At 35.1% G+C, this 27909-nt stretch overlaps 1 protein-coding gene across 2 annotated transcripts in view; it reads right to left on the bottom strand.

Moving 5' to 3' along the window:
• PTPN2 (protein tyrosine phosphatase non-receptor type 2) overlaps positions 1-27909 on the bottom strand; it is a 125653-nt gene that overhangs the window by 37095 nt on the left and 60649 nt on the right. For both annotated transcript variants that reach the window (XM_054587323.1, XM_054587322.1), the window contains exons 3-5: positions 10310-10410; positions 3914-4012; positions 589-726 (exon numbers count right to left, since the gene is read on the bottom strand). In XM_054587323.1, coding sequence (XP_054443298.1) covers positions 589-726; positions 3914-4012; positions 10310-10410 — 338 coding nt within the window. The remainder of the gene's footprint in view (positions 1-588; positions 727-3913; positions 4013-10309; positions 10411-27909) is intronic.

Genomic DNA, 27909 nt, shown 5'->3' with positions numbered 1-27909 from the left:
TTTCTTATTTTCTAGTTATTCTAACTATAACACAAAGAATGCAAAAGAAGTAAGTAGAAGAAGGGGGAGAAAGATCTTTATCCTTAGCTTGACAACAGCAGACTCACAATCCACCATTTACATGTATCTCAACCAAGTACTAAGGAACACTTCTTATATTTCTGGAAAAAAATCCAAATATATATTCTTGAGAATACATGCTCAATTTATTTCACCATTTTCCCCAATTCAGAAATGACAAATCTCTAAGTAGTAACTTGAATTAACAATATTCTAGTAAGTTATTTCCTTAAATAGGTTGCTACTATGAACAGCAGTAAGTACCAACAGCTGTTGTTTGTTTATTGGATGCCTACATTGCATCAGATGCTTTGCATACACATCTTCACTGGATCTCCATAACAGTCCTGAAAGGGAGGTATTATTAATCAAAATGCATGTGTTGCTCCCAACTTGAAATCTAGTAACAAAGAACACTGGCAAAACTAATAATATTGTTGTCAACTATAGTTTTTTAAAAAATCTAATAAAGAATAATTCTTAAAATCTTCATATAAAATCCAAACTTTGGGGCATGAAAAGTCTTACATTGATATTTTCTAATTGCAGTAGATGTACTGTATAATATGACTTCACATCTTCTGATAAGAACTTCACACTGAATCCTGTTTCTTTAAACAGCATCTCTCGGTCGTCTTTTGTTGGCCAGTACTGTGCACATTTAACCTAAATTTAAGAATATGTATATATATATTTTTAGTATATAGACATAAAACCATAAAAAGTTGGAAAATAAAAACAAACCATACACATACATGCTATTGTTTTCAACTATCCAAATCGAAGAACCATCACACTATATTTGATGTCTAATCTATTTTAATCGGATGGGTATTTTATAAGAGGTTTGTAAAATGTTCCTCTAACTTATACATTAAAAAGTCATAAACAGATACAATGTTCATAAAATAAAACTGAATTTGTCATTTCTAAAGCATGATAACCTATAGTTTAACATCATACTGGCATTTACTTTGTTTCCAAAAGTATCAAACTCTTGCAAGAATCTTATATTCCAAAAATATTTACAACGGCTATATTTTTACAAGTATTTTTCATAAATACCTATAAATCTGCTACTAAATACTACATATCTAAAAGCAACACTGCGTTATTTCTTTATTAAAATTAAGTCAGGGAAGAGAATTAGGAGATAAGCTCACTTTACCTAGAGTTATTACATTTTGGCTGAACTACTAATATGAAATTTATTTATGGCAATATGAGCATCTTTCCAAAAGCCTAATAATGGAGCCAGTAGACCGAGGCAAGGTGAGGTAAGAGTCATTTCATTACTAGAACACATCATTTCAGAAAAGGCTAATTAAACTAAAAGGAACAGAGGACTGAATAAACAGAACAGATAATGTCTTAAAAGGAATAGGAGAAAAATTTTTTAAAAGATGAGGAGAATACCAAGTAGAATTAGAGAGACATCGTGCCAAATATAAAAACAGGCAAAGAAAATCTAAGATATTTATAATAGGAAGACCCTAAGAACACCAAAGCAAGGAAACAACAAATACTAAAAGTATGATTCAATACATTTTTCTTCAGGGAAGGAAAAAAATATTTCAAATCACATATTGAAAGAGTACACTGTGCCCCTGGAGAAACTGACCCAGAATGACCAACACTAAGACATACTTGGGTAAAATTCATAGAATCTAGATTTTTTAAAAAAGTGACTTATAAAAAAGAAAAAAGATTTCCATTTGACTTAAGATAGAAGTCTGTAATGCCAGAAAGAAATGGAGTAATATATTTAAGTTGCTCAAAGAAATGCAAATGTAACCCAAAGATTTTACATCCTGCCAAACTGACTTTTAAGCATTAGGGCAGCAGATAAACTATCATCAACATGTAAGAAATCAGGGACTATTTTGGCCAAGAGTCCTTCCTTAGCATCCACCAGAGAAATGGAGAGACATCAACAAAGACTCGTGATGAATATTAAATACACATTTACATGTAGAACTAAGACTTTCAAAAGAATATAAGCGAGACTCTAGCATGTTATATACTCTGAGAAGGTAGGTAAAGTACACCTTAAAAAAAAAGAGAGAATGGGGAAACATAAAAAAATGTTAAACTTTTTTCAGTAATTATTTTGGCAATGGAGTTGATATTGTTTTTATGAATAATCTTTGTGTTTAATTTGAGAGAAAGTAAATGAGTCTTATAAGATGATTCTATATCTGCAGCATCTTTTGAGAACCAGAATGCTTGGTATAAAAAAAGAAGGTAACAAATATAAGGTATAAAGGGTTAAGTTAGCCCCTATAGTCCTAAATTTGAATTCGAAGTATCAGTATTAACTCTTGAGGTACTGTCTCAAAATACAAACACATTTTTCTCTAGTTCTGTTCACTGAAAAACTTTAAAAACAATAAACAACCCAGTAGGCAAGACTCCTTGAAGAAATGCCTGATTCTGTGAAGAAGAGTTTAAGATGAGCCCTTCATATGTAGTTAATCCAGATAGCAAAAAAGCTATTAAGGACTCTTAGATTTGTGTTAAAAGGACTCAGGGCCCAACCTGAAGAGATTCCAATGAAGGGATGATTTGACTAATAAGGGTAATATGTGCAATGGAATGAAATGAATCAAATATTTTTAAATACATGAGTTCATAGTAATTGATATTGCCCCCTCTCACACCAAAAAACCCCTAATTGGTCACCTGTTGAGGACACTAGGGAATCAACTCGGTTTTGAAAACTACTTTTCCTATATAAAAGTGGTCAAATAACTAACATGGAAACTTTTTATAGAGGTATTTCAACATCAACTCAAGAAAGAATGATAAAATTGAAATATCACTATTTTGTAACCCTTAATTAAGGAACTAATAAGGACTGAACAACAATGCCTGCTAACATCATAAAAAGATAATCAGTACAGGCCCCTTGATAAACAAAACATCACCATCTACCTATGAAGTGATCATTCCCCAAATAATTACACATGGATCTTATCAGGTATCTAGCTCCAATCACCAAAAATATCACTTCCAATTTCTAGTGGCAATCTTACCTTATAATACAGTAATAATACACCAGAGTGAGGAATGAGACTAATAAATCATTTAGTTTGCAATGCTGACAATGTCGTTATCACTTAATTTTTAAATCATGAAAAGCCACTGTAAATGACAATTGGACATTCTGGTATGTCAATGCCACCTCAGATTAGAAATAAATTAGAAAAATTTTCACCACCATAGAAAACCTGCAACTACAAATTTAGAAAACAGTAAGAATCAGAAATCTGAAGAAGTAGAATAGTTCAAGATCTTAAGGCTGGAACAGACCTTAATGATAATATTTTCCAATTTGCTTATTTGACAGAAAATAAATCTAAAGCTACAGAAGCTAAATAACTTAACCAAAGTTATAATACTAATCAGTAGTGTGTTTAGATTATACTTCAAATTTCAAAAATTTCCCACTATTTCATGACCTAAGTGAGAGCCAATAATAATTTTATAAAGATTTTTAAAATCCTGTCACTTTGACCTTTAAAAAAATCTCCAAGACTCTGATGATATAAGATTGTAAAAATTCTAATAAAGCATAGGTGTTCCCAAGTTCTAAGTATACTACTAGTTAGTATTTGTTCCATTATATTTATATCTTGGAAGACAGTTGTCTGCAATTGTTACTTACATATTTAAGGTATGAAAGGAAAAGGATACACTAGTTCTTCGGGTCAGATTAGAAACACCCTGACTACTAGTTTTCAGTAAGAAAGGCCAAAAATTATGAATAAATATCCCAAAATAAATATGAAAACATTTATAAGCTAATCATCACAAGTAATATATTAAGTTGTAAATATTAAGTATTACTCACCGATTCTTTCTCCACAACTCGGTTTAACATGACAACTGCTTTCGTTTTTTGCTGCCAAACCATGAGCCAGAAATGACAACCTGTATTAGGAAGTGGACCCTGTAAGGACAGCCAAGAAAAAGTATGTAAGAGAAAGGTAATGGAGCAATGCTCAAGGAAAACTCCTTCATGTATGCTTCTGGTTTGAGAAAAATGTATTGAATCATAATTAGCTAACCAAGACTTTAAATCTACTTGAATTAAAAAATATGTCTGTACTAATTAGGATTATCAGCTATAAATAATCAAAATTGACTTTTAATCACTTAGTCAGAAAAGGAATTCTTCAGGCTATCAGGTCACTTTCAGAGTTGAGAACTGGAGAACCAGCTTTGGGTAGAATCAAACATGAAGGAAGGATTCTGCCCAAAGAAGAGTCAGCCTGGCTGGCACTGCCATACAGAGGTGGCTGTAGTACTCACACATAATGTATAAGCAAACTAGAGTCAAAATCACAGGTGGGCATATCTGACTGTTCATTTTCTAGCTGCAAAGGAGGTAGGCAAACGAAATTTCTGTCCCCTTCAACTTCCACAGCAGAAGAGAGGAGAAACTGCCTCCCATAGATCAGAGCAGTCCAGTAAAAGAGGAATGTTGTATTATCACTGGCCGACCAGCCAACTAACCCAAGATAGCTACAAAAAGATTTCCAGAAAAAGTGGAAATATAAAAGTACTTGAACCACAATAAAACTATTACTCTACAAAACTACAGCATGTGTGACCTCAATAGCATACTTAAAGGGGCAGTGGTTCATATTACAATATTGCCATGAGGAAAAAAAAAAATCATACTGTATTATGTACTTTCAATTATTTTCACATTGTGTTTAATGGTAGCATATGGCAGAACAAAGGGCAGATAAAAGATGAAAGGCCATGCCCGAATTATAACTAATTTTAAATAAGTGAAGGTTAAAATAAATGAGGTTTTAATGTACCTAAAGCAACTCAGCATGCAGTCACCTCATAGGGCAATGTTACTTACATATTTAAGGTATGAAAGGAAAAGGATACATGTGGTAGAGTGGTGAGTTTGAGGCACAGTGAGGACCTGGGGGCCAGGTCTGCCTGGAGCTTCAGCACCAAAAGTAAGACAATGTGATTCAAGTGATACCAGATTAAAAGCATCTTTAAGGCAACTGTATTCCCTGGTATGTAGCACAGGCTCTTAAATGTTATTTGAATTAATAAACTCTAAGCTTCTAAGTTATTAAAATACTAGAAATCTAGTGAGAATCCTGAGAAACTGCAACCTAATGTTTGAGGATACTTTTCTCACTCACCACATACTATTTATTGCTTGATGTACTTCTAAAACAAAACAGACACTGTAAAGGTAAAAATATCAATGAGTAAATCCCCAGTAAAATGAATAACTTTTCTTTCATCTAAAAAAAATGGATGTGTCAATCCACCAATGAAGCCATTCCTTAGTGTGTACACTAAGAATGTGGGGACAAGGGTTTACCTCTCAGCTCCTCTAGTTACCACCAATATTACCAACTTCTGCAAAATAGAGATTTATACCAAAAGACTGATATATATATTTTTAAATTCATAACAGGGGAAAAGATTTTTAAAAAAGCAAGAAAGGACAATCAGAACAGCTGAAGTTTTAGTAAACATTTAGCACCTCTAGTTTTCTCTATCCTTTGAAATATTTTCTGAGTATGTTCTCTTTCCAACATACTAGGTACAAGGGCAAATGCAGTCTCAGGCTCCAAAGAGCTTACAAAGGAGGCGAGGAGAAGCAGTTGCCCTACTAACTGAAATATATCAAATGCCACAAGAATAAGGGGTAAACTCCCGAGCTTTGGGAGTAGGAAGGGTATTACATCAGAGCCTTGAACATAAGGAGGGCACTGACTCTGATAAGGGGAGGAAGTCAGGGTCCATTCCAAGCATAAGGCGAGGCATGTGCATGTTTAGGACATATCTGGGAAAAGACAAATAGAGCAATGAAGGCAATGAGGAGGTATGCAGTAAAAGCCTACACATGCAGAGTGTAAAGGGTCTTCCATTCAGGAAATAGTCACCAAACTTTTTTTTTAAGTGGTATAATCAAATTTGTATGTTACAAAAATAATTCTAGTGGCACTATTAAATATGAATTAGAAAGGGAAGGACTGGTGACACGGAAATAAGTTAAAAAGCTACTATATCAGAACTAATCAAGTTTAAGAAACGTCTAGAAAAGAGCAGATGAAAAATATGAAAGGAAAGGATCCAGAAGACGATGAGGATAGTTTTAACCCAGATGAGAAAAATAGGAAAAAAAGTAAAAATTTTTAAAAGCTTGGTAAAAAAGTTTAAAAGAAAGTTTTTTAAAAGGCTTGGTTAAAAAAATAAAGGAGTTAGATATAGAAAACGTTGCATTTGTGACATTAGTCATATGGGTAAAAATATCAAGCAGAGACCTGGAATACAGGGAAGGAATTCAGGAAACAAGAAAAAGCTGAAGACAAGCTTCTGAGTTCTCATGCTCCAAATGAGTAAAAGGGCTCTGTCAAGATACACAGATAAGTTCGACAGGGACAGGAGACTTAAACATAATCACTATGGTATTAATCAGACACTTTCTTTATCCTGATGGGATCTCAGTGCTTTATAAAAAGATTACTATTATTACTATTATTAATAAATAACAATAACAAATTCCACAACATATAATCCATGGAGTGCTTACCATAGTATTAGGTATATGATTTTCCCTCAACATCATTCCATAGATAATATAAATATATATCAATAAAGTAGACATACAGGATTGGGGAATTAAGTATCTTTTTCAAGGTCACATAGTAAGTTTAAGACAGTAGAGTTGAGTGATTAAACAATATAAATCATGGATCCTGTGGTGACCATGTGGTTTCAAATTCTGGCCTCATCTTGTTCTATGACCTTGCTAAATTTATTTAATATCCTTGGGTCTTTCTAGATGATTCTTCATGTATAACATAAAGATAATAACAGTATTTACCACAGAGGGCTATCCTGAGGATAAAATTATATGAAACATATAATATACAAAAAAAATGTTACAGAATTACTAGCTGTTATTAATTTTACTTCCCACTAGGATATAAAGTTAGTAATGGCAGGGTTTTTATTAATGTCTTTTATTTGAACAATGCCTGCCACAAACTAGGTACTCAGTCAATAAATCTTTGCTGGGTGAATGAATTTGCTGACTGAATGAAGTAGTGGGACCTGGATTTGTGCACCGATACTCTGAATTCAGAGTCAACACTCTCTTAAGACACACAGATTGAAAGTATGGTTCCAGAGAGCTGATGGTCATGAGTGTATACTGAGATGGGTAAAAAAACCTAAATCAGAATCTTGAGAAACACCTACAATTTTAAGGACTAGGATAAGAAAATAAATAGATAAACGAGACTAGCAAAATATAGAAAGGATTGTAGTAAGAATCTAGGGTATCCCAGACAAGAAAAAGCTAAAGGAGTTCATTATCAGCATTATAAAAAATGTCAAAGGGACTTTAAGAAGAAAAGATAAAACATATAAATAATAAAATGGTAATAACTACATACCTATCAATAACCACTTTTAATGTAGACAGGGTAAATGCTCCAATAAAAAGACAAAGGGTAGCTGAATGGATAAGAAAACAAGTCCTATATATATGCTCTCTACGAGACCTGCCTCAAATTGAAAGACACGCAGACTGAAAATAAAAGGAAAGAAAATGATATTTCATGCAAATGAAAATGAAAAAAAAAAAAAAAAAAAAAAAGCTGGCACCAGGGCTGGTGTGGCATAGTGTACTGAGCGCCAGCCTGCGAACCGAAAGGTTGCTGGCTCAATTCCCAGTCAGGGTACATGCCTGGGTTGCGGGCCAGACCCTCAGTTGGGGGCATGTGTGAGGCAACCAATCGAATGTTGCTTCTCTCACAAATCAATGTTTCTCTCCCTCTCTTTCTCCTCCTATCTAAAAATACATACATACATACATACATACATACATACATACATACATATGAAATGAAAGGAAGGAAGGAAGGAAGGAAGGAAGGGAGGAAGGGAGAAGAAAGAAAGATAAAGCTGTGTCACCAATACCTAACATAAGACAAAATAGACTTTAAAGCAGAGGCTATAACAAGAGAAAAAGAAGCAATCCCACTTCTGGTTATTATCTGAAAAAACCCAAAACACTCAATTGAAAAGACAGAGGCATCCCTATGTTCATTGCAGCATTCTTTACAATAGCCAAGATACAGAAGCAATCTAAGTGTAAGATATGGAATCCAATCTAAGATGAATGGATAAAGAAGATGTATACTATATACAATGGAATGCTACTCAGCCATAAACAAATATGAAATCTTGCCATTTGTGACATTGTGGATGGACCTGGAGGGTATTATGCTAAGTGAAATAATTCAGACATAGAAGGACAAGTACCATATGATTTCACTTATATGTAGAATCTAAAGAACAAAATAAATGAACAAATAAAACAGAAACAAACTTGTAGATACAGAGAACGTTTTGATGATTGTTAGATGGAAAGGGGATTGGGGTAAACAGGTAGAAAAGGAGAAAGGATTAAGATATACGAATTGCCAGTCAGAGAAACAGCCACAGGCATGTACATATGGCATGGTCAGTAATACTGTAATAAGTATGTATGATGTCAGATGTGCACTAGACTTATTGGGGTGATTACTCTGTAAGTTGTATATCTAATCACTATGAGGTATACCTGAAATATAATACTGTATGTTAACTGTAATACATGAAAATAATTTTTAAATGCATCTGGATAATTACCCTTTTCTATTTTATAACATTATAGTTTTTCCAAATAAATTTTTTACCTCTAAAAATGAGTTATTAAAAATGTCATTAATGCTCATAAGGAAAACTTAAAATATTACAGAAAGGTAGAAAATGGCAAATATAAGTCTCTATTCATAATTCCTAGAAACTGGCTATTGGTTTATGAATAATTTATTTAGCCAGTCCCTTATTGGTTATTTCAGTCCTATTATTTCTGGTTCTACGTTATTAAAATCAAGTTGCAATAAATACCCTCGTACATACGTTTATGTCTGTACATATTTGACTACCGAGTATTACACATTTTTAAGTCTCTGCTACTCTAACAAGTAAAAAGTGGTAACTGATTGCTGGTTTAAATTTGTATTACCTTACTAGAAAAATTGAGCATCTTTTCATATGTACATTACCTACTTTTCTCTTTTTCTTTGAACTGTGAATTTATGTTCTTTTTTTTTTCACCCTGAATTTATGTTCTTTACCAGTTTTTTCCAGATTGTTTTTCCTTTTTGATTTATAGGAACTGTTTTATTTCAAGCAAAGAAAAGTAACTTTAGTTTCCTTTGTATTAGAAATAGTTTAATAGCTCATAGCTACATTAATTTTAGCATATTTTTACCATATTCTTATCCAAATTGAGTTTTTAAAAATCTCAATATTATAAATATAAAATTTATTTTTGGAATATTTAAAAATCATTAACTGGAGGTAATTACTGTTAATAAGGTCTCTGTTATTTAATAAATAAAGGGTAGTTGGTGAAGATAAACCAAAATAATTTTTAGTATCACAGACTAAAGAAAAGCAGTACTGGAATACTGGTCTGGCCAATGTGCCAAATAGCAATCAGGTAGAATACCAAAGAGAGCTACCTGGCTCTCTGTTCTTTCTCCTAGCCAGTCCTATGGGCACCTGGTCTCAGCACCCGACTCTTTCCTGAAGAAAGGCTGGACACCATCTAGAGCATGTCCATACTTAGGGATTGTCCTACCTTTTGGCATCTCTGAGCCACTCTGAAAGAAGTGTTGTCTTGGGCCACATATTAAATACACAAATACTAACAAAAAATTTTTAAAAATCTCATAATGTTTTAGGTAAATTTATCATTTTCTGTTGGGCCACATTCCTAGCCATCCTGGACCACATGTGGCCTGTGGACCGTGGGCTGGACACCCCTATGCCAGTGAGAGGAGAACTTTTCAAAGGGTCTCTGGTTATCATTCAGGTTATCTGAAGAAAAATGGAAGACTAACAAAGGCTTTGTATCAAGTATAAAGCAAAGAAGATAATTTGCCTGAAAGAAGTGGCTTGAGCCATTTCATTGAAAATTTTTCCTTTAAAGAATGTATAACATTAAAATTAACTTTACTTTTATCTTAAATATACAAAGCTGCAAAATATAATTTCTACAGCTCATTACATAACATAGAAACAGAAAAAAAAACTGAAATAGCATCTCATTTCCAAAAAGTCAAAACATTATTTTAGTTATAAAGTAGATCAACCATAAAAACTGCATTGTCAGATGTCTGCTCAACATAACACCACTTGCCTGTGTTAAGATGTAACTCCTTTGCGCCTCTTCTATGTCAACTGAGCTGGCATTAATATAATCATTTTCAGCATTTTGCAGTTTGACACGACTGTGATCATCTGAAAAAGAGATTGATAAGCCATAACTGTCACTTCAACCTTGTCATTAATGTTCTAGGTATTTATAAAATGAAAGAGGAAGAGAACCCTAAAGATTCCACATAAACAGAACTAGAACTGATAAATTCAGTAAATAAATTCAGAGAACAAAATATATATTCAAAAATTGATTGCATTTTTATATACCAATAATGAACTATCAGAAAGGAAAACTAAGCAAATAATCCCACTTACAAATACATCAAATATCTATGAATAAGTTAAACCAAGAAAGTAAAAGAGCTGTACTTAAAAAATGATAAGACACTAAAGAAGATACAAATAAATGGAAGTATACACCATGTTCATGGATAGGAAGAATTAACAGCATTAAAATGTCCATATTACCCAAAGCAATCTATAGATTCAATGCAATGCCTATCAAAATACCCATGGTATATTTCATAGAACTAGAAGAAATAATCCACAATTTTATATGGAACCACAAAAGATCACGAATAGCCAAAGAAATCTTGAAAAAGAAAAAAAAAACTTGGAGGTATCATGCTACTACAAGGCAACAGTAATGAAAATAGCATAGTACTAGCATTAAAATAGACATATATTACAGATCAATGGAGCAAAATAGCCCAGAAATAAACCCACACCTATAGAGTCAATTAATATTTGAGAAAAGAGGCAAGGAAGTACCATGGAGTAAAGACAGTATACTCAATAAATGGTTTTGGGAAAACTGGACAGACATATGCAAAAAAAGAAAAAGAAAAAGAAAAAGAAGAAAGAAACTAGCCCACCTTCTTTTACCATATAAGAATAAAGTTAGTAAAGACTTAGATGTTAAACTCGAAACCAAAAAACTTCTAGAAGAAAATAAAGGCAGTAAAATCTCGGACATTTCTCTTATATTTTTTCTGATATATCTACACTGGCAAGGGAAACAAAAGAAGAAAAAAAATGGGACTACACCAAACTAAAAAGTTTTGCACAGCAAAGGAAACCATCAACAAAATGAAAAGAAAACCTATTCAGTGGGAGAAGGTATTCACCAATAATACATTTGATAAGGGTTTACATCCAAAATTTGTAAAGAACTCAAAATCCTTAGCACCAAAAACCAAACAATCCAATTTAAAAAATGGGCAGAGGGCCTGAATGGACACGTTTTCCAAGAGAACATACAGATGGCCATTAGATATATTAAATACGCTCAACATCACTAATTGTCAGAGAAATGTAATTCAAACCACAATGAGATAATCAACTTCACACCTGTCAGAATAGCTATCATCAATAAATCCATAAGCAACATGTATTGGTAAAGATGTAGACAAAAGGGAACCCTTAAGTACTGCTGATGGGAACACAGAATAGTGTAGTCACTTTGAAAAACAATAAAAAATTCATCAAAAAATTAAAAACAGAACTGCCTTGTGACCCAGTGATTCCAATTCAGGGGATATATCTGAAGAAACCTAAAACACTAATTTGAAAGAATATATACACTTCTATAGTCATTGCAGTATTGTGTACGATAGCCAATATATGGAAGCAGCCCAAGTGCCCATCAATACATGAGAGGATAAAGGAATAAAAGAGAGGTAGTACATATGATGAGGTCTGCCCAGAAGGTATCGAGCCATGTAATATGAAAAGTAGATAAGTTTATTGGAGAAGATACAAGATACACTGTACATAGGAAAATGACACCTCAGTCCCCTTCAAAGTAGGCACCTTGGGACCTCACACAGTTCTCCCAGTTGCCATTAGCTATCCCATTGTATTTTCCTGAATCTCATCAAAATCTCTTCCCTTTCCAAGGTGATTTTAGTATTGGCAAAAGCCAAAAGTTGCAGGGCACCACATCTGAGCTGTGGGAGGGTGCTGAGTCACCTGGGTGATTTCACGTTTCTCCAAAAAACTGTGCAAGACGTGATGCATGAGTGGGTGCGTTGTTGTGATGAAGCTGCCAATCACCAATTGCCCATAGCTGTGGCCTTATGAATCACACGAATAGTTTCCGTGAAAGAATGTTCAAGCTTAATGCAAAATTTGATGCACATTTGTTGCTCTACTTGCTCAGTCATTCTGAATGTGACTGCCTCACAGTACGCATGCTCACTCAATGGCATTTACCGACCTCACTGATGAGTACAATGAAGTTCTCATTGTTCATGCATGTGCACTCCAATCCACTCTTTTTGGCTGCCAGATTACATCACTGTCATGTAGACCGTTCTCGTAATATTAACAATGGCTGGACTTTTTCAGGACAGACCTCGTATATACAATGGAATATTACTTGGCTATAATAAAAAGAATGAAATCTTACTAATTGCAGCAGCATGATGGACCCACACTGGCAGTTTTCATCTCGTGTGCTGTAATAATTTTTTTCCCTCAATTATTTTTCTTTTAAATTATATATATATACATATATGTTTTATTGATCATGTTATTACAGTTGTCTCATTTTTTTCCTCCCTTTTTTTCCCCCTCTGTCCAGCATACCCCTCCCACCAGCATTCACCTCCACCTTAGTTCATGTCAATGGGTTAAATATATAAGTTCTTTGGCTTCTCCATTTCCTAGACTGTTCTTAAGCTCTCCCTGCCTATTTTGTACCTACTATTTATGCTTCTTATTCCCTGTACCTTTTCTCCCATTCTCCCCCATCTCCCTTTCCTCTGATAACCCTCTATGTAATCTACATTTCTGTGATTATGTTCCTGTTCTGTTTTCTTAGTTTGTTTTTGTTTTTTAGGTTCAGTTACTGATAGTTGTGAGTCTGCTGTCATTTTATTGTTTGTAGTTTTTGATCTTCTTCTTAGACAAGTCCCTTTAACATTTTATATAGTAAGGACTTGGTGATGATGAACTCCTTCCACTTAACCTTCTCTGGGAAGAACTTTACCTGCCCTTTCATTATAAAGGATAGCTTTGCTGGATAGAGTAATCTTGGATGTTCTTATCTTTCCTAACTTTGAATACTTCTTGCCAGCCTCTTCTTGCCTGCAAGGTTTCTTTTGAGAAATCAGCTGATAGTCTTATGGGAACTCCTTTGTAGGTAACTGTGTCCTTTTCTCTTGCTGCTTTTAAGATTCTCTTTTTATCTTTAATCTTGGGTAATGTAATTATGATGTGCCTTGGTGTGTGCTTCCCGGAGTCCAACTTCGTTGTCATTCTCTGAGCTTCCTGGAACTCCAGGAAGTCTCTTTCCTTTGCCAGATTGGGGAATGTCTCCATTATTTTTTCAAGTTAAGTTTTCAATTTCTTGCTCTTCCTCTTCTTCTCGCACCCCTATGATTCAGATGTTGGAATGTTTAAAAGTTGTCCCAGAGGTTCCTAAGCCTCTCCTCATTTTTTTTTTTTAATTCTTGTTTCTTCATTCTCTTCTGGCTGAATGTTTATCTCTTCCTTCTGTTCCAGATTGTTGATTTGAGTCCCGGTTTCCTTTGCTTTACTGTTGGTTCCCTGTATATTTTTCTTTATTTCACTTTGCATAGCCTTCACTTTTTCCTCTATTTTGTGACCATACTCAACCTAGAGCAGTGGTTTTCAACCGATGTACTGTCAGAATTTTTAAAACATGCAATATCTGATTATTTAATCAGGGACACTGACCTCTTTTCCCTTAGATTAATAAATATAAAAATGACAACAGCTAACACAACTGCTGTCCAGTGTGAACGAATCAAGATTATACCTATTTTATTTTGTTAGATTGGCAAAAAATATATTTTTTGGTGTGAATATTAATAATCAGTTTATGTGTGCCATGAGATAAGAAGGGTTGAAAATCACTGTTCTAGAGGGTATTGTGCTAAGTGAAATAAGTCGCAGAAAGACAGTTGCCATATGATTTCACTTTATGTGGTATCTAAAGAACAAAATAAAAGAACACACAAAATAGGAACAGACTCATGGATAGAGAACAGACTGATGGGGGCTACATGAAATGGGTGAAGGGATTAAAAAGTACAAATTGGTGGGGGGAGTGGATGGGTGGAGGTGGAAGAGGGTATGGGGGATAAACGATAATGGAAAAAATACAATAAAAATTATTCAAAAAATACAAATTGGTAGTTACAAAAGAGTCATGGAGATGTAAAGTATAGCATAGGGAATACAGTCAATAACACTGTAATAACTGTGTATGGTGCCTGGTGGTACTGGAAATATCCGGGGGAACACTTTGTAAAGTATGTGATTGTCTAACTACTGTGCTGTATACCTGAAACTAGTACAAAATAATATTGAATGTAAACTATAATTACAAAATGGAATTAAAAGAATAATAAAATGATAGAGAAACAAAACAAAGGACAAATTAGTACCATGGGAGAGTAGAGTCAAATGTCAAATTATTCCTTTTTTTAATTTTAATTTAGTTTTTTTTTAACTTTCTTAAAACATTTTATTTATTTAGTTTTAGAGAGGGGAAGGGAGGCAGAAAGACAGGGAGAGAAACACCAATAAGTTGTTGCTTCTTGTGAGCCCCCCACCAGGGACCTGACCTGCAACCCAGGCATGTGCCCTAGACTGGGACTCAAACTGGCAGCCCTTTGGTTTACAGGCCGGCTCTCAATCTGCTAAGCCATACCAGCCAGGGCAAATTATTCCTTTTTTTAAAGGAAGTACAAAAATGTAATTCTTCTGTTTGTTACTGTGGTGTTGGAAGGGAAGAACTTTTATTTGTAGTTTAACTATTATAACTAGAAAAACCATCCAAAATGTAAAACATAGTAAAAAGAATAAAGTACTTGCCTTCCCAAAAGTAAAAGGATCAGTTAGATTCTTGGTGCCTATGACCTGATAGGGCTACCTACCAGAAAAATAATAAGGGGGACGGGGAACTGGCCTCAAATAGATGAGACTAGATTTCAAATAGATGAGTCACTAGATGAGACAGTGACTACATTTCATTTTCTTTATTCTTCAAAAGACCTGCATTCAACTACCGTAGTTCCCACTTGTCTGTTGGGAATATACTGCAAGCCACCAGTGGATGCCTAAAACTGTAGCTAGTACTGAACCCTCTGTATATTATGTTTTTTCCTATATATACCTATGATAAAGTTTAATTGATAAATTAGGCACAGTAGGAGATTAACAATAATAACTAGTAATAAAATAGAACAAGTATAACTACATACTGTAATAAAAGTTATGTGAATGTGGTGTCTCCCTGAAACCAGGAGGGGGCTATCAAGTGACTCAAGGGTGGATGGCAGCTACAGTGTGGAGACGCTGGATACAGGGATGAGTCTGTTCCAGGTGGAATGAAATGGGTGGAATTTCATCAAGCTACTCAAGAGGGCACACGATTTAAAACTTATGAATAGATTATTTCTGAGATTGTCTGTTTAATATTTCAGAACAAGGCTGACCATAAGTAACTGAAACCTTGAAGTGAAATCGCAGAAAAGGGGGGACTGGTATATATTTAAATAATTTTAGCACTCACCTATATTTAGATTAAATGCTAAAAATATCTAAATATAGTTGTGATATTCCAATTCTTTCAAAGACAACTAAAGATGCTTCATTACTTAGGTTGTATTATAATAGTTTAGGTATATTTCTAGTTTTTAAAAGTAAAAAATCTCATAGATTTAGAATTTATGTTAATTTAAGTGTTGAGTACAAAACTTTACCTTGTATCATTTGAATGGGAAAGGAAGGGAAGCATGACACAGGCATAAGAACAAAATTAACATTAATTTAAAATCCTAAATATCCAACTGTTAGAAGCATGTAACTGAATTATAAACTGAATACATATTTGATCTTTCACTCTGGAGGATACATTCTATTATAAACTGTTTCCAAAGAAATCTATACTAAACATCCATTCTCTTCCTACTTTTAAACTAAAACTATTTACAATATGTCCACATGAAAGAAAACATTAAATAGCTTTAGTTTCAAACATCAATTTATTTGAGATGTTTTTGCTGGACTGAACCCAAGACCTCTGTAAATATTACATGTCATTTGCCAACAGGAAAAACTAAAATCTTGTTATAGTAAATCACTTATACTAGTGTTCTCGGAAAGATGATGTCAGCAAGCACGTTTTTTTAAACAGTCACTTTGTTTTAACAGTTTAGTCACCCTTTAACTATTATGTGAGATAGTAAAGAGATCAGCTACCTAATTAATAAAAAATAAAGGCCATATGTCTCCTAGATAACACATATCAGGAGAATAATGCATACTTTTAGAATGTTACAGGATCTCTAAAACTGAAAATCCACTAAAATATAACCCTGAAGGAAAGCACTTCCTCATGTTGTAATCACAAAAAGAACACAAACCCCAGAGGTTAATCATATGTATTGCACAACGACAAAACCAATTTGGCCAACAGAAGCAAGAATCCATAAAAACTGGGACAGTTCCTCTTGAGGGTGCTTGGAATTTGGTTATCCTGCATGTCACAGTTCCAGAACCTTCTACAGCTTTGGAAGGAAAAAAAGCCCAGAGAAATACCTTCAGTGGCCTTTTTTTAAGTACTAGACATCCTGCCCTCAGGACTGTTATTTTCTCTCTGGCTTTAGAATCTACACCAGGTGTCACTCCAATTCATTAAAAACACCAGAACCACACACCATTAAAGCACAGATCTATTCCTAGGAGCCTCAGGTGTTTGACCAACGGGGAGCAGGGTCTACCTCAAAGGCACCCAGAGTTGTGCAGAGCCTGGCCCCAGGCAGTGGCCCTGCTTCCCTCTAACATTTACTTATATAGAGTCAGCAGAAGCAAAGGAACACTGAATTTTCTAGGGGAAAAGTTTTTTAAAGAAAATATTCTGTTAGAGAAGACAAAAAAAGATAATCTTTTGGAAAACTGTATGGCTATTAATAACTGTCCATAAATTTTGGCTAAACTTGTATTTTTTCTTTAGGACTGATTAAAAACAAAACTCTGAAATATATCTACAGCATCAGATATTTACTATAATTCTTATGTTCTGTTGCATTTTAATTAATAAATTATTTTTTAATAAAAACTTAAAAGTGTATATACCTTTCTGATTTAGAAGAGAATCTGTGTAGAGAAAAAGTGTCAGAGAGGTTCTGGTATTAAACATAACACTTTAAAACTATCTACAAAGATATCAAGTATATACATTTGAGAAACGCTTTATATAAGAAATTGTAACTTTATGATTTATATTCTGTAGCAAAGGTAACAAAAAGGAACAGTGCCTCTTCGCCAAATAAGAGTCACATAATGTATGATTTAAAATATCTGTGAGAGTGGACAGGAACATCCCCTTACAACCTGGGAGTTAAATGTCTGCTTTCGGCCCCAAATCGGCGAACTGTTTATTCCAAACCAAATTTTTGCCTTCTGAATTAGGAAAAAACCAAAAAACCAAAAAAACCCCAAAACCCCACAAAGTTACATGCTTTCTTCTCTCCCATTGTTTATTCTGCCCAGAAACCTCTAAAATGAAATTATCAAAATGACAGAGTCCTTAATCTCTGGGCTATAAATAAGTCACAAGGACCACAATATTTTATCATTATTTAAATATATGGTTATCTTCCTCTTTCCTATCTTTTAAAGGATCCAGCAAAGGGAGAAAAATGAAGATAGTTCAAAGTATATTGCACCACAAAAGCAACAAACCACACTTCACAGGAAATCTTATTTCTCAACATCTAATAACACCAAGAGCAGAACCATCAAGAACATACACTTAATTCTTGTCACTAAGTGCACGAAGAAATTAAAACCCAAAGAGAACTGTGCCTTATAAGTTGTGTAAAAATTAAACAAATTTCTGATGAAGATTCCCTCACCTCTCACCCTCAAACACATGTTTTCTGAGAAATGGCTTCATCTGTCATGAAATGACTAGTTCTAGCTGTGGCCTGAGCTGACAACACAGATTTGCTTCCTCTTTCAAAACTGTCATAAGCTTTAAAAAAAAAAAAACACCAAAAACCAAAACACTCCTCTCTTCCACTTTTACCTAGTTTATCATTGTTGTACAGACATCTCCTTTTGCAAAGTCTATCACGTCAAATAGGATGGAGGACTCACATTCATCATAATCACCACCCTCAACAGGTTACACCAAGGCATAACCAAGATATGAGATCAAGACTAATTAACATAAATTGGGCAAAGAGAAGATGTAGGTTTGTGCGACTTCAGAAATTACACACTGTCCACACGACATGGTCTCTCTTGGATACATCCAAGTTGATCGCTTTACCATCCTTTGCACTCACCCTGGTTGTTCCTGGCATTGCCTTCACCTCAGCTATGATTTCCATCTTCATCTCTGTCATACAAACCTCACTTCCTTGAAGATCCAGCCTGTGACCTATTTTTTTAATACAGCCTCTTTGATGGAACCCCCATTGTGATGCTCTGGAGTTTTTTTAACCACCCATAAACATTTTATCTGAAACTTTCAAACCTTCCACAAGCAGCACTTTCCAAGCCCCTAAGCCTACCCTTCTTACCAAGCTCCAAGAGACAATGAGTTCTCCCTACCTCCCACGGCCCTCCACCAAGCTCGCACACCCATACCTCACCCATACTTTGGGCCATGCTAGAGAACTCCAGTGCCCCCTTCTTCTAGGAGGCTTTACAGCCCTGGGACAAAGAGCTAGGTTGGTAGTGCTCTGACATCCCAGGAGATGTTGTCAGTCAGAGATGCTTGCGGAGATTGAGTAAAGATAATAAGGAAGGAGGCATCAAATAGGGCTCCCTGAATAAGCCCAACTTATCCTTTATTTAAAAAAGGCTCCTACATAGAAAAACCTGCTTCTCAAATAGTGCATATACCCAAAGGAAAGGATAAAACCACCAGCAGCAAGACTGGGCAAGTAGGTATGAAGAACTTTGGTTTACAAAGGCTAGGAACACTATGAGCTGTGGTCCTCAGTTCCCCAGAGTCAGCTCAGACACTGGCCCTCAGGGGCAGCCTGTAAACAAGCAAAGCCAGGGGTCTTTTCATTCTGAAAGTCTCTGTAAAAACGCTAAAGCACAGCCTTCAGAATCCTACATGGGCCTGAATACTGGGGGCAAAGGCATCAGTTGTGAACCAACACATAAGGTAAGTACAATAGTAAGGCTATGGAGCCCAGACTGGTGTCGCTCAGTGGACCGAGCAACAAAAGGGATTGGCAAGAAATTTTCAAAGTCATGAAAAGCAGAGACTTATATCCAAGACTGCTCTACCCAGCAAAGCCATCATTTAGAATCAAAGGACAGAAAAAGAGTTTCCCAGACAAGGAAAAACTAAAGGAGTTCATCATCACCAAACCTTGATTATATGAAATGTTAAAGGGACTTATTTAAGAAAAAGAAGATCAAAACTATGAACAATAAAATGACAATAAATACATATCTATCACAACTGAATCTAAAGAACAAACTCAGCAAACGAGAAGAACAGAGACAGAATCATGGATACAGAGAGTGTTTTGATGGTTGCCAGATGGCAGATGGGTTTGGGGGAATGGGTAATGAGGCAAAGGGATTAAAAAGTACAAATTAATAGTTACAGAATAGCCATAAGGATGTAAAATAAGGTATAGGAAATGGATAGCCAATGAACATATATGCAAGACCAATGGTGTGGGAACTGCCTGAGGGAGTGGGAGGTGCTGAGTGGATGGGGACAAAGGGGGAAATATTGGGACAACTGTAATAACATATCAATAAAATATAATGAAAAAAATAAAAAAGGGAGATGATAATAAGCAAAACAACTAAGTAAATTATGTTATACAGTATTAAATGTTATGAGAAAATAAAAGAGCAGAGTCAAGTTATACTGGGGAGGTGAGCAGGTTGCAATTCTAAATAGGGTGGTCAGGGTGGGCCTCAATGAGACAGTGACGTTTAAACAATGACTTGGAGAAGGTCAATTATATGGATATTTTGGTTAAAAGTCTTTCAAGCCCAGAGATGAATACCCTTTGGTGGGTACATGTCTAGTGTGTCTGAGAGACACAAAGAATGTGATTTGAACCCAGTGAACAAAGGGAAGAGAAACAGCCTGCAATTTAAATTCAGAGAGATGAGAAATCCTATACTGATTTATTAGTCTCATTTCATTAGCATCACCTTCTAAATTTGACTAACAGAAAAATATAGTTTCTACTTCAAATTTCTCATAGTATCTCGTACAGTGTCATAACAATTTAGGTTGGAAAGTGTTCAAGCATTGTTTACATGATTTTCGGAAAATTTTCATAATCACATTGTTATGCAATGGTAGAATTCTGTCAGAATTACAAATCACTATTAAATCATTCTGAAACATAAATAGGAGAGAAAACTGTTTAACTTACTCAGGAAAATAAAAAAAAGAGAGAGATCAGAAAGCTTCAGGAGTTTTTCATATAGGCATCTGGAATTAGATGGTGAAAATGAAAGAAAATTGGTGAAGGGAGGCTAAAGGGGCCTAAAGATGTGTATTTTGATGTCTGCTCCAGCTCTGTCAGCATTTGTGACTATAGACCAACTGTAATTCACATAAAGTATAACCTACTACTTGAGAAATGTCATTAGCATCCAAGCTACTTAAGATACTACAGCTTGTGATAACAGCCAAGTCACTGTACTTATGGCGATCTCAGTTTTCTTGTCTATAAAATAAAATAGCTACACTGAACCAATCCTTCTCCATTATTTTACTGCCTGACTTCATTAATACTGTAAAAGTATCAAGTGCAAACTCCTTCAAAAGTCCTATTTTATCTTAAAAATTTACTTTGTCTTAACATTCTACCTCATTACCTATCTGTATTTTAATATATAGAAACCAACCTCCCACTTCCTCAATTCTAAGTGTAACTGATGGTCCTGGAAGATGCGCCATGTATTCCCTATGACTCTCCCAGTATACTCTGTTCCTTGTCCCTCTAGTCCCCAGCATAAGTAGTCTACAGCAGAGCTTCCAAAATAATGAGCTGTCTACACTAGGGGCCTCTGTTAAAAGGCTGCTTACTGTTATGGAAAGATTTTGATCCACCTAGCCCATGGGCAGCAGCAGCACTCAGGTCTCCACCCATTTGCAGCCTTCTTTCTTAGGTTAAACGCTTTGTGACCAGAGACCCTGTCATGTTCACCACATATTCCCACTACCTGGCACACTGCCCTGCCTAGTACCCAATTCAAGAAGGCTATCCAATTCAGAAACCTGGAAAGGCTCTGGTATTACCCAGAGACCTTATTCCAATTTTCTGTTTTAAAGGCAGTCATTTATGTGTATATGTTTGTGTGTGTATTTGTATGCAATTTTATTACATATGTAGATCCATGTTAACTACCACAATCAAGACACAGACAGATCTGTTTTATCACCACAAAGATCCTCTGTGCAGCCACTTTATAGTCATGTTCTCCAGCTCTATAATTTTATCATTTCAAGAATGCTATATAAATGGGCATAGCACTGGAATGTTGTGTGGACCAAAAATTCACTGGTTTGATTCCTGTTCAAGGCACATGTCTAGGTTGTGAGTTCAACCCTGGTCGGGGCAAGTAAGGGAGGCAACCGATTAATCTTTCTTTCTCTCATTCTCTTTCTTCCTCTCTCTCTAAAAGCAATGAAAAAAAAAATCCTCAGGTGAGGATATTAAAAAAACAACAAACAAAAACAGAATGCTATATAAATGGAATCATATAGTATATAATCTTTTGAGATTAAAATTTTTTACTCAGCATGAGTCCTATAAGATCAATCTAAGTTGCTGAATGTATCAATAGTTTATTTCTTTATTGCTGAGTAGTATTCTTTCATAGGAATATACCATAGTGTATTAATCTCTTATCCACTGAAGGACACTTGAGCTGTCTCCAATTTGGGGTTATTACAAATAAACCTGTACACATTTCTGTGTAGACATAAAATTGCAATTCTGTGTGATAAACATCTAGGAGTAATAGCTGGACAGTTTACAGTAACTCTATATTCAGTATTTTAAGAAACTGTCAAACTGCCCTGGCTGATGTGGCTCAGTTGATTGGGCATTGTCCCATAGATTGAAGGGTCATGGGTTTGATTCCCAGTCAGGGCACTTTCCTGAGATGCAAGTTGGATCCAGTTTCTCTGCATCCTCATATCCTTTTATAAGTATTGTAGCACCATTATTTTAGCTATTCTAGAAGGTGTGTAGTGATCTCTCACCACCAAGGTTTATAATTTGCATTTCCCTAACAGTTAAAGATGTTTCCCTAATGGTTCATGATGTTTCTCACATGCTTTTGTGTTTATCTGCCATCTGTGCTTATAATCTTTTGCTTATTTCCTGTTTGTTTTTTAACTGATCAATTCTGAAAATTCTATATATATTCTAGATATGAGTTCTTTGTGGTTTATAAATACTTTTTTGCAGTCTGTCCTTATCTTTTTATCCTCTTAACAAAGTCTTTCACAGACCATAAGTTTTTAATTTGGGTTTAGTCCAATTTATTGATCTTTTTCTTTTCAGGATTGTGCTTTTGGTGTCATGTTAAGAACTCTTCACCTAGCGTTAGGTCCCGAATTTTCTATTTTCCTCTAAAAGTTTTATATAGCAGTGGGCAAAAGTAGGTTTATAGTTGTGAGTATGCAAAACAGTTTATTCTTATATTAATATTTATTATTTATAGGGTACTATTTATTTGTACACTGTAAATCTACTTTTGCTCACACCTGTACTTTACATTTTACATTTAAGTTTATGATCCACTTTAATTTTTTATGGTGTGAGTTTTAGGTTGAGATTCATTTTTTTCCCCTATAGATGTCCAAATGTTCTAATACTGGCTGTTGAAAAGATTATTCTTCTTCCATTACATTGCTTTGCACCTTTCTAAAAAATCAGTTTACTGTACTTATGAGTCTATTTTTGGGTTCCTGATTTCACCAATCTGTGTTTCTATCCTTCTACCAATACCACACTGTCTTGATAACTAGAGTTATATAGTGCAAGTGACCTCTGAACAATGAAGGGGTTAGGGGTGCCAACCATCCTGCACAGTTGGAAATTGGTATATCTTTTTTTCTAAATTATTTTCAATTACAGTTTACGTTCAATATTATTTTGTATTAGTTTCATGGGTACAGCACAAGGCTAATACAATCATATATTTTACTAGTGTTCACCCTGATAATTCCAATACCTAACTGGCATCATACATCTCAAATCCTTTTTCACAGAGTGCATACAGCTTGTGGCTCCACTAAAACCTAATTACTAATAGTCTACTGTTGATTGAAAGCCTTACTGGTAACATAAACAATTTATCAATATACATTTTGTATAATATACTGTATTACAATAATCTAGAGAAAAGAAAATGTTAATAAAAGCATAAGAAAAAATATATTTACAGTCTTTATTGGAAAAAAAAATCATGTATCTGTAGACCTGTACAGTTCAAACTCGTGTTGTTCAAGAGCCAACTGTCTTAAAACCAGGCACTGATTCCTCCTCACCTTATTCTTTTTTTCAGAACTGTTTTGTTTTTTTTCTTCTTTCCTTTGCCTTTTCACATAAATTTAAGAATGAGCTTGTTTATATCTATAAAAAAACTTCCTGAGATTTTGATAGAAAATGTGTTAAACTGACTTCCAGCCAAGATGGAGGCATAGGTAGATATGCTTTGCTTCCTCACACTACCAAAAGAAGAATAACAAATTTAAAAGCAAAAACAACCCCAAAACACAAAAAAAACAAAAACCAGATCTGCCAGAAGATAGAACTATATGGAAATCCAATAACCAAGGAGCTAAAGAAGAAACATTCATCCAGACTGGAGGGGGGCGGGGGGCAGAGATCGGCAGCTGGGGTAGAGAGGATACACGGCAAGGCCGCTGCTGGTGAAGCAGGCTGTCCCACATTCGTGTGCAGATAAACCAGGATGAACAACTGGGGAGAGAGACAACCCGTACGACCCAGAGTTCCAGCACAGAGAAATAAAGTCTCAAAACTTCTGGCTGTAAAAATCTGTAGGGGTTGCGGTGGTGGGAGAAACTGCCAGTCTAACAGGAGAGTCCGTTGAAAGGGCCCACAGGGTCCTAGAGTGTACAAAGGCTCACCCACACAGAAATCAGCAACAGGGCACCACCTCAAAGGGCATAATTCATTTGTGGGTAGGTGACTGAAAGGGGGATGAGAGCCTCGCAAGCTGCACTGTTCCCTCTCTGATCCCTCCCCCACATACAGAACCACAATGCATCAAAGTGGGTTGCTCTGCACTGGTGAATACTTAAGGCTCCCCCGCTTACAACATAACAAGTGTGCTGAGACAAAGAAATACAGCCCAAATGAAAGAACAGATCAAAACTGCAGAAAAAGAACTAAGCAATGAGGAGATAGCCAACCCATCATATGCAGAGTTCAAAACACTGGTAATCAGGATGCTTACAAAATTGGCTGAGAACAGACACAAAATAAAGGAAGAAGTGAAGGCTATACAAAGTGATATAAAGCAAAATATACAAGGAACAGTGAAGGGAGGGAAACAGGGACTCAAATCAACGACTTGGAACAGAATGAAGAAACAAGAATTCAAAAAAATGAGTAGAGGTTTAGGAACCTCTGGGACAACTTTAAATGTTCCAACATCCAAATCAGAGGGGTGCCAGAGGGAGAAGAAGTAGAGCAAAAAATTGAAAACTTGTTTGAAAAAATAATGAAAGAAAACTTTCCCAATCTGGAGAAGGAAATAGACATACAAGTCCAGGAAGCTCAGAGTCCCAAACAAGCTGGACCCAAAGATGAACACACCAAGACACATCATAACCAAATTGCCAAAGATTAAAGGTAAGGAGAGAATCTTAAAAGCATCAAGAGAAAAGAACAAAGTTACCTACAAAAGAGTTACTAAAAGACTATCAGCTGATTTCTCAAAAGAAACTTTGCAGGCTGGAAGGGGCTGGAAAGAAGTATTCAAAGTCAGGAAAGGCAAAGACCTACATCCAAGATTACTCTATCTGGCAAGACTATCATTTAGAATGGAAGGGAAGATAAAGTGCTTCCCAGACAAGGTCAAGTTAAAGGAGTTCATCATCACCATGCCCTTATTATATGAAATGCTACAGGGACTTATCTAAGAAAAAGAAGATCAAAACTATTAACAGTAAAATGACAACAAACTCACAACTATCAACAGCTAAATATAAAAAACCAAAAACAAACTAAGCAAACAACTAGAACAAGGAAAGAATCACAGAAATGGAGATGGCACGGGCGGTTTTCAGCAGGGAGGTTGAGAGGGGAGAATGAGGGAATAGGTACAGGGAGTAAGAAGCATTAATTGGTAGGTAGAAAATAGACAAGGGGAAGTTAAGAACAGTATAGGAAATGGAGAAGCCAAAGAACTTATACATATGATCCATGGACATGAATTTAGGCGGTGGAATGCTGGAAGGAATAGGGGTACCTGGCAGAGGGGGATAAAGGGAAGGAAAAGGAATGAGACAACTGTAACAGCATGATCAATAAAAGATACTTAAAAAGAAAAAGAAAATGTGTTATTAAACCCATAGATCTGTGAAGAACTGACATCTTTATCTACTATGTTGAAACTTCCAATCCATTAATATATTTCTACCCATTTATTTAGATCTTCTTTAATTCCTTTTTATTAGTGTCTTTGATTTCTTTTATTAGTGTTTTGCTGTTTTCAACATACATGTCCTGTACATGCTTTGTAAGATTTATTCCAAAAGATTTCATTCTTTTAGAGCAACTATAAAATGGCACTGTTTTTTTTTTTCCTTTTCTACGGCGTAAAATTTTTTTATTTAGAGTTAGGCAGCTAGACTCAATTTAAATTATTCCAATTTTGTTGACAACATCCAAAGCATCATAATCAGAAGCCAGCAGGGGGGAAAAATCAGGCCTGATCAGGGAGTTGACCTTTGCCATGTCAATGTCACAGAACTTCTTCACAGGTTCTTTGATCTGGTGTGTGTTGTCTTTGACATCCACAATGAACACAGTGTATTGTTGTCCTCTGACTTCTTAATGGCTGACTCAGTAGTCAGGGGGAACTTGATGGCATAATGGCCAAGCTCATTTTTCCTGGGGTCTGTCTCCAGAAGATATTTAGGCTGCCTTCAGAGCCACAATGTTTGTAATATTCAGATCTTTGTGTGTGTGTTGGGGGCTGGGGGGCGTGGTGTTCATGTATATGTGGCTGTGGATGCCTTTCAGCACTGCCTTCCTTGCCTTCAGAGCTATTGCCTTAGCTTCAGCTTTGGGAGGGATAGAGGCTTCCTTCTTTGATTTTGGTGCCATTTTCAAAGTGGCACTGAATTTTAAATCTTGGTTTCCCCCTATTCTTTGCTAGCATACAGAAGGATAAATAATTTTTATATGTTGTATCTAGCCACCTAGCTTAACTCGCTTTTTAGTTCTAGGAGATTTTTTGGTAGATTCTTTGAGATTTCCTGTTTAGGCTATCATATCATCCAGAAACACAGACAATATTATTATTTTTTCCTTTCAAATCTGTATGGATTTTATTCCTTTTTCTTGCCTTCATGTGTTGGTTAGAATAATTTTAGATATTTTTAAAAATTGTATGTTGAAATAATTTCAAAACTTAACAAAAAAAAGAATCCTTTTTCCCAAATCATCACAGTAAGTTGCAAACATGATACCTGATTATTCCTGAATATTTTTGTATTTTCTACAAATGAGGACTTAATCCTACTTAACTACAATACAGCCATCAGAATCATAAAATTAACAGCAATACTTTACTAACCCAGATAACATTCAAGTTTCACTAATTCAACTGTCCTAATAATGTCCTTTAAACAAAAACAGGGATCACAAGTTGCATTTAGATGTCATATATATTTAGTCTCTTTCAACCTCGAACCATTCTTCAGCCTTACCTGGGAAAGATTCTTATAACCTTTTAAAGAGCATCAATCTATTTGAGTTGTCTGATTATTTTCCCATGAATGAGTTCAAGTTGCCCATTTTTGCTCTATGCTCAGTGCATTCTATAGGTGGTTCAGGATATCAATGTGGTATGTCCTATTATTGGTCATGATTACTTGTTTAAGATTTGTATCTGTCAGACTTCTCCATTGTACAGTTATTATTCCCTTGTATTTAATAAGAATTTTGTACAGGAACACTTTAATATGTAAATTAACACAAGATACGTAAATATCTTGTTCCTCATCAAATTTCCACACACTGACTTTAACATTCATTCGCTGCCATTTTAGATTAAGGTAGGTTTTTCCTTTTTCCCCATTTATTTATTTCTCTATATCAGTATAAACTCATGGATTCCTATTTTATTCAATAGGCTATAATCATTATTTATTTCAATGTTCACATTACTCCTAGATTTAGCCAGTGGGCTTCATGCTGGTTTCCATGTCCTTCTGACATGTCCTCTTCATTTCTTGACCATGCCTTTACTGTGTGGGACTATAAGACATTCCAAGCTATTCTTATACTTTCCCTTACCCTAGTCCTGGAATTATTATTATTATTATTATAATAAAAT

The sequence above is a fragment of the Pteronotus mesoamericanus genome, unplaced genomic scaffold, assembly GCF_021234165.1.
Source record: "Pteronotus mesoamericanus isolate MK-2021 breed Mesoamerican mustached bat unplaced genomic scaffold, CSHL_Meso_final scaffold_118, whole genome shotgun sequence".
Classification (NCBI taxonomy): domain Eukaryota; kingdom Metazoa; phylum Chordata; class Mammalia; order Chiroptera; family Mormoopidae; genus Pteronotus; species Pteronotus mesoamericanus.
Note: the sequence above shows the minus strand (reverse complement) of the source record. Positions and strands in the feature narration are given on the sequence as shown.